This window comes from Populus euphratica, unplaced genomic scaffold (assembly GCF_000495115.2).
Source record: "Populus euphratica unplaced genomic scaffold, PopEup_1.0 scaffold1329.1, whole genome shotgun sequence".
NCBI classification, from domain to species: Eukaryota; Viridiplantae; Streptophyta; class Magnoliopsida; order Malpighiales; family Salicaceae; genus Populus; species Populus euphratica.
In genome coordinates this window covers 25,680-34,119 of record NW_011501183.1, presented here as the reverse complement: position 1 = coordinate 34,119, position 8,440 = coordinate 25,680, and the positions used below count along the sequence as shown (strand labels likewise).

Below are 8,440 nucleotides of genomic sequence, written 5' to 3'. Positions count from 1 at the left end.
TTCTGATTTGGACTGCACCAGCATCTCATTTCTAAGTTTGGTCATCTCTTTATCCTTTCAATTTTAGTACTTAAACTTATCAATCAATCTTTTTATTTATGTGATAAACCTGGATTTAAAATGAATATTTATCACAAATTAAATATATATTGTATTATTAGATATATTATTATAAAATATATTTTAGTTAAGGAGTTATTGATATTTCAAATACAAAATAATAATATAAAACCTTGATAAAAATATATTTTTAATTACTAATTAATATGGTTATTTGACTACAATGAAAGAAAGTTAAATTTTTTTTTAATATAACCGTTGATGGCAGCATAATAATTGTGTATAAAATGTTTATTAATTTGCAAAAACACTTTAAAATATATTTTTTTAATTAAAATCATTAAAAATATTATCAATTTAATATTAACAAAAAAATAAATATCTGTTTCCTCGAAACCTAGCGGCTCTTATTGACAATCCATGTTAAAACATTGATCAAGCACTTGCAATAACAAATAATAACACTAAAAAACAGAAGAAAGAAAAGGCTCGATACATTAACAAATCTGTTAAAAGCCTGTCTGAAAAGGTTCCACCCCGCGGGAAATCTGTAGCATTTATCGAGAAAACCTGGCCGGAGTTTTGCTTAAGCTTTTTCCGGCAATGTGTAACTTACGCTCGTTCTTCACTCCTCTACTAGCTGTACTACTACTTCAGTCATTGGTGGTTGTTGTCTCTGCTCAGGGATCTGCTAGTACCTGGCAAACACTCACCGGTCTGTCTTTGCTTTTCTCTCACTACCACGCAGACATATTTCTCTCTCCCTCTAGATTTTGTGTTTGTTTGCTAGGAAAATGCATGTGATGCTCGATTTTCTATTTTAGAATTACAGCTTAGTAGCTAGTTGCATTTGTAGGGAAGTTTGTTTTCCGTCTTTGAAGATTTGGCCTTAAATAAATATTGAAAATATATAAGAGATGCAATATTTTACTTTTTTTTTTCATAAATGAGTAATTAGTAGAATTTGAGATCATTTTATTTATGGTATCTTAGATCGTTAAACACCGTTTTAAATAAGCTTTAGTTCAGTTCATTATACACGCAATAAAAAAGTGCATGCATTTCTTTTTCATGAATTACAGGCTTTTGGATATTGGTGTTGTGGTTGGTTTTTCATTTTTATTTTTACATTTCCCCACACCCTAAGTTCTGATAAGTCAATTTTTATATATGATAGTTAATTTGCTTGAACCTGGCTTTCCAAAAAGCGGAGGGTTCTATAAATCTGAGTTTGTTGAGAAAATTGACAGACAATTGTTGGTCAATAAAATTCTTTCAAGAAAAATGGCGACTCATAAGATTTTTGGTGCTTTCCAAAATATTTCTACTATGAATACCCAAAAAATGTTGAGCTTGCAACTTAACTAATTCTTATATGCTCACAAAATAATTTGATGTGATTTGTGTTGCAATAACAATTTTTGGTTAGTGAACTTGCAATCTGTGTTGCCGTAAATTTGCATGGATAAAAATATGATCCTATAACACGTTTGAGTAGAGTCGATCGACCTTATAATGAAAAAAGCTCACTAATTAATTTCATTCTGCAGGAAATCCCCCTTTAGTCATAGCACGTGGCGGGTTTTCAGGATTATTTCCTGATTCTAGCTCAGCTGCTTTCCAGTTTGCACCGCTTACAAGTTTGCCGGATGTTGTCCTATGGTGTGATGTGCAGTTAACTAAAGATGGTGTGGGGATTTGTGCCCCTGATCTCAGGCTTGACAATTCTACTAGCATTGCACAAGTTATGAAAAATAAGGATAAGTTGTACCTAGTTAATGGAGTTCCTACCCGAGGATGGTTCACAGTGGATTTCACTCTCAATGAATTGTCACTTGTATCCTGTGAGTTCGGCTAAAATTTCAACAACTTGCTTCATATGGTTATTGGTCATTTTTTGGCAGCCTGTTTATTTCTATATTTCTTGTAAAGTATTATTATTACATGAAATGATCATTTGAAATATCCAGATTTTCTTATTGTTGGTTGCTAAAAATTTGCATGAATCAAGTGAATCAGCTGCCATTTCGTTCTTTTCATTTTTTGTTGAAATTAGCAATGAATTGACAAAGGCTGGAGTCAAACTCAAGACCTCACCCTCTTATTTGCATAAGAATAACACAAAAATACAAGTTGTTTATTCTCCATTCTTATTATTTATTATTGTTGTTATAGTCCTTCTGTTTGTAAAGTTTGCTTGATGTATAAGTGGTAGTTAGTAATAGTCAAGCATAAAAGACAGTTAATAACATCAGGTCATTTAGAGACACTGATAGTTTTATTGCAAATAGCATATTTCAATCAAATATTTGAAGAAAAAACCAATGGGGGGTTGTTTTGTTTTTGGATTTGGATATCCCATTGTTGATCTTCAGATTTTACTGATAGGGACCTGCTCACTAGTCTCTGAAGGAGTTTTTATCTAATTTGATCTTCATGAGATTGACTATGAAAATTTTCTTAGCACACCCGTTTGTGTGGATCAACTGTTTCTTAACTTCTCAGTTCCTACCTTGAACTTCTGATTCTGACATTGTTTTTCCATGACAGTGACTCAGGGAATCTATTCTCGGAGTGAAAGGTTTGATAACAGTTATCCCATCCAAACTGTTGAGGATGTGGCTAACTTAAAACCACCAGGCTTATGGTTGAATATTCAGGTAGAGAACCAATGTAATTTCTGTTTTATCTTACACCATTACCTTCTATGAACTTATTAATTAACATGATGCCTTCTTTACTGCTGTTCCTGTTCTTCCCTTCCTTTTAATTCAGTGGAAGGTGCACTACCATCTATTATTTCAGCCAAATTTTTTTGTTCTGATACTTTTGCAGCATGATGCATTCTTCAAACAGCACAATTTGAGTATGAGAAGCTACATACTGTCTCTATCCAGAAGGGTTGTCATTAATCATCTCTCATCACCAGAAGCGGGTTTCTTGAGAAGTATTGTTAAGAGATTTAACCTAAATATAACAAAACTGGTCTTCCGGTTTCTGGAACCAAATGTCATCGAGCCATCAACAAATGAGACATATGGTTCTCTCTCAAGGAACTTTACTTTCATCAAGACATTTGCATCTGGAATTCTTATCCCTAAGTCATACATATGGCCTTTAGATGCAAGCAATTACTTACTACCTCATACTTCTATCGTCTTGGATGCACACAAGGCAGGGCTAGAGGTTTTTGTATCAGATTTTTATAATGACGTTCCACTAAGTTACAATTACAGTTATGATCCTGTAACTGAGTATCTCAGTTTTGTTGACAATGGTGACTTCTCTGTTGATGGCGTGCTCTCTGACTTTCCAGTAACTCCTTCTGCGACAATTGGTAAGCTGTAATCCTTCTCTTTAAGCATCATGGATCTGAACAAACTGTGAACTATTGGTTCAATCTAGTGTTTTTCAAATTAAATAACTGGACATTTGACAGTAATTTCTTTATGGGAGCAGTTCTTAGCTTGCCTACCATCATTTAACTTTCAACTGTCACTACTTCTAGCTTCTCATGTCAGAACATGCTTGATACTTGATTCCTTATCACTGCATGATTCAAATTTTGGTCGAACTTAAAAGGTTTAGGACTGTCACTGCTGTTATCATTGACTCATAGAACCATTGAGACAATTTCTCTTCTTATCCTAGCTGTAATCTTTCGGTTGGAGTTAAAGATTATAATGCATAAGTTCTGTCTGGATATTTCTCCTAATCCGGAGAATAAATATTTTGAGATTCTGATTTCTCCTTCTGTATTGCAGGTTGTTTTTCTGGTCTAGGCAAGAATGCTACACCTCAAGGTGCAAAATTATTTTCTGATTCTTTTTATATGAGATTTAACTTCAAAGGATACTGCATGTTTTGAACATTAGTAATTACCTCTTCCTTCCTCCTTTTCTCATGGTTCAGTGAAAATTTTGGTCATCTCAAAAAATGGTGCAAGTGGAGACTACCCTGGTTGCACCGATTTGGCTTACCAGAAAGCTATTTTAGATGGTGCTGATGTTATTGACTGTCCTGTTCAAATATCCAAAGATGGGATACCATTTTGCTTAGGCTCTATAAATCTTTATGATAGTACAACAGTTGCCCAATCAAGTTACAGCAATCATTCACAGAATATTCCACATATTAAGGCAGGCAATGGGATATTCACCTTTAGCTTAACATGGAGTGAGATTCAGAACTTAAATCGTAAGTTCAAACTGGTTGCGTTTTACTTTGCTTTTTCAATCTTCTGTTGCTCCCCCTTCCCAATAAAACATGATTTTTTTTTTATAATTTTGTTTCCCTTTTAGTGCGGGAAAAAGTGTGGCCTATGTACAAACAATTACGTGGAGGGGTGTTACTCAATCCTCACATTCTGCTAAAATAGAATGCTCAGTACTGAATCACAAAGTTAAAATAATTTAGGACATTGAGGAAGACAAATAAAGAGTGGCCAGCCAAAAAAACACATCCATCTAGGGCTCAAAGGAAATGACGTCTTGGTCGTGGGAGTCACAAGACAAGATCTCATAACCAGCTATTCCCACCACTTGAGATTTGAGGATAAATACATGAAAAGAATTACAGAGATTAGAATTCTTGGAACAATACCAAACGCAAATGTCCTTTGCCTGGCACCATTCTTTTGATTTTTGCTCTCTTTACATTTTAAAAGGTAAAATTTTGTGAGAAAAGGAAGAGAAATATTCCTCTGCCCTTTTTTTTTTTTTTTTGACTCCAGCCCAACTCTAAATTCTGCTGTGTAATCTAGTTGTTGTTTGAATTCCATATTATGTTTCTTTGTGGATGTATGATTGTCCAAATGTTTTCATTGAAGATAATGATTTTGTATTGATCTTTTTCTTTTTTTCATTGTAGCGGTGATTTCCAATCCATTTTCAAAATTTGAATTGTCACGGAATCCCAAATTCAGAAATTCAGGGAAGTTTCTAACACTGTCTGAGTTCTTGGCATTGGCAAAGAGCACTAGCTCGCTTTCTGGTGTCTTGATTAGCATTGAGGTGGGTTTTTGCTAAGCTCACATTACTCGTACATGATCCTTCGTTTGAATCATCTGATTCCTGCTATCGCATTTGCTGCATTTGTGCTCTGAACTTGCATAAACTGCTTGCACTTGATATTCCTTTGATTGTTTGTGGAAATTTTACATTTTTTCCTGTTGGATGCAAAACATGTTATCAAAATGAAATTTATTATCACACCACACCTTATTAGTAAACAAAAGCAGTGCTTAATTGGTTAGTTCTGTCAATGGAACATATTATCTCTTTTATGTTTCTTCCCCAACTTGGAAACCATTTCACACATGGTATTAGTTTCCATGGTTAATGAAACTTAATAGACCATCATATTCAATGGTTCTCATATCAGATATCTCATCTGCTAGCAATCTGCATTTTCATTTCTTTTGTACCAATAAAGATGAAATTGGTTCCTGTGGTTGTATTAACCGCATCGTTTGGCATAACTTTCTGCCTTGCTTCTAGTCTCATGAGTAGCTCACATGCTTAGTACAGACCTTTGAACTATAAATGCACGCCTGAGGATCTCTCATAGAATAATAGAATAAGGTCTTCAACAGCAGCCAAAAAAAAGAAGAGTATCTGATTATTTTTTTTTTGTCCACATTTCATGCCGCTCGGTAGAAAAAATTAATGTTGTTCCCACCCTGACCGATGTTTTTGGTCTGTTCTGTTCATTTCAGAATGCAGACTATCTTATACAGAAAGAGGGATTACCCGTTACTGACAAAGTACTTGATGTCTTGAGCAAAGCTGGTTATGATGATCCAACTTCCAAGAAAGTTATGATTGAGTCCACCAACAGCTCAGTTCTAATGAAATTTAGGGACAAAAACAATTATGAGCTTGTGTACCGGATTGAAGAGGATATTCAGGATGCTCAAGATGCTGCACTGAAGGACATCAAAGACTTTGCTAACTCCGTGGTCGTCAGCAAGGCCTCTGTCTTTCCTAAAAGTTCTTCATTCCTCATTCGTGTCACAAATGTTGTGCCAAAGCTGATATTGCATGGGCTCTCAGTTTATGTGGAAACTTTCAGCAATGAATTTGTATCTCAGGCATGGGACTTCTTCTCAGATTCAACAGTTGAAATTAACTCCTACGTCATGGGAGTCAACATCAGCGGTGTTATCACAGAATTCCCTCTGACTTCTGCCAGATACAAGAGTAAGTCACTGATGTTTCTAGTTTATATGCAACAATACAGGGTGAATCCTGGACGAAGTTGTATGTTCTGGACAAATTATTCCTTAGATGATCTTGCTCTCATGAAAATGTCAATGTAGAAATCAGGTTAGGATCATACAATATGACTTGAGAGAGTACATTGAACAGCCATTATTTGTCAGTCTCATTTCAAATTTTAGGAAAATTCATAATAAATTTATCCACCAGACATGTAGTGATATCTGTTTGCCATTTAGTAACACAGCGCTCCATTTTATTGCAGGGAACCGATGCTTGGGCAGTGATTTACCTCCTTACATGAGCCCTGCTCAGCCTGGCAGTCTCATGGAGCTAATCTCACCTGCTGCCATGCCCCCAGCCGAGCCTCCAAACCCAGTGTTAACTGCATCTGATGTTACGGAGGGACCCTTGCCCTCTGAGACAGCAAGTCCCCCAGTTCCAGGTGGTGGAGCTATTGCAGTACCACCAGGACCTACAAATGGGCTGCCCAAGATTGGTGCGTGCATCTTCCTGTCCAATTTGGCTACGCTCATCGCCATTCTTCTGCTGCTTTAAAACTTTAACATGATCACTCTATTCAAGATCATTATGTGCTGTCATTTCCAATCTCTTTTGGTCAAAGATGAGGCACCTTGAAGCTTTTTGTTGAACAACTGTTCGAAGCTAATCTTTTGTGTTCTTTCCCCTCTAGTTTGGGTTATTTATTGGACGGCTGTGAAGCTTTCTTTTTGATGTAGCAGTGTAGGCATTTTCTTCCTTAATTCCCTACGTGTTGTGAGAAAAACAAATTCCTTAGAGGACACGTAAGATGTAATGGTGAATTGACTGCCTGTTTCATGGTTGTAAGATATTATTATTCTTTGAAGGTAAACTATATGGGTGTTATGGAAGAAACTTCAAGGATATATTTCCATTGAAGCGTTCATGGCTGAATGAAAAGGTTGCTTTTAAGATCGCCTTGCAGTATTACTACCTCATAATTATTAAAAACACCTTCTTGTATTAATGGATTTGAATGTAAGACCACCCCGTGATATTAAAAAAAAAAAAAAATCAGTTCGGGATGTGAACTTTGGCATGGTACACGAATCAATCTATTTTTTCTTTCAATTACTCTCATTGAAATGTCTTATTTAATTATCTTCATTTGTTGATCTAATAAATAAAGTAATTTGTTGATTGATAATTAATTCTTTAATTAATATGCTACCAGTTTTTCGTTCTTTTTCCAACAAAAAAAAAATTATAATTAAAAACTTAATTTCTCTAATCAAATGAAATGTAAAGTTCATAACTTGACTAAAACACAGAGAAAAGATAGCATGTAAATTATAATTACAAGAAAAACTAAAAGATGCGATGATTTTGCTGTACCGTGCTCCACTGCTCATCTCTTTATAGTTCATCGTGGATTATATTAGTATTTTTTTTTTGTTCTAAACTTTTTTTATTGCAGCTTTGCATGTGTTGTTTATGATTTTTTTTTATGGTTTATGATCTTTTCTATTTGTATATTCTTGGAAGTTTCAATGTTTCAGTCGGATTTTTGAACTTGGTTAGAGGTTGATTTAATGAGATAAAGTTTGAATTTGCAGGGCAAAGACAATTAAAAGAGAAACAACCAAGCTAAAAGAAATGTGGCTTGAAATTTAGGTGAAGAATTTCATTTTTATTATTGCAATGTTATGGTCACACAAATTAATTATCCTAACTTATATAAACAAGATAATATAAAATATGTAAGAGCTCGATCACACTAAAAAGGCTTAATTCAAGTTTTTACACTAGATGATATGAAATTTAAGGGGTTTTGAAGTTATTTAGGTTATGCTATGGTAAACATAATAAAACAATAAAGCTGAATTAAATAAATTTGAAACTTATCAAGAGAAAAATCTTGATCTCAAGTAAACGTCCACCTATGAAAATCAGAATTGATAATTGAAATGATATGTCAATTTATATTCTGAACATTTATCTTTTCTTAACATTAGTTAGTTAACCGATCTGTAGTGTAACTAACCCTAACTATTAAATAATCATAGTATCTGCACTAGTAATTTAATTCAATAGTAGCCTTTAGAACTAGATATGATGATAAATCTAGACAACATAATTATTTATAGTTTATGTTTGATTTGATTGAATGTTTTCTCTAA

At 34.3% G+C, this 8,440-nt stretch overlaps 1 protein-coding gene across 1 annotated transcript; it reads left to right on the top strand.

Moving 5' to 3' along the window:
* The first annotated feature begins 512 nt into the window (after positions 1-512).
* LOC105117397 (glycerophosphodiester phosphodiesterase GDPDL3-like) lies at positions 513-7,163 on the top strand. Its single transcript, XM_011015049.1, has 9 exons — positions 513-775; positions 1,611-1,904; positions 2,611-2,720; positions 2,896-3,397; positions 3,825-3,863; positions 3,973-4,257; positions 4,930-5,072; positions 5,777-6,260; positions 6,544-7,163. Exons 1-9 carry the CDS (start codon positions 664-666, stop codon positions 6,834-6,836), a joined length of 2,262 nt encoding a protein of 753 aa, XP_011013351.1. The 5' UTR covers positions 513-663; the 3' UTR covers positions 6,837-7,163.
* Positions 7,164-8,440: the final 1,277 nt, after the last annotated feature.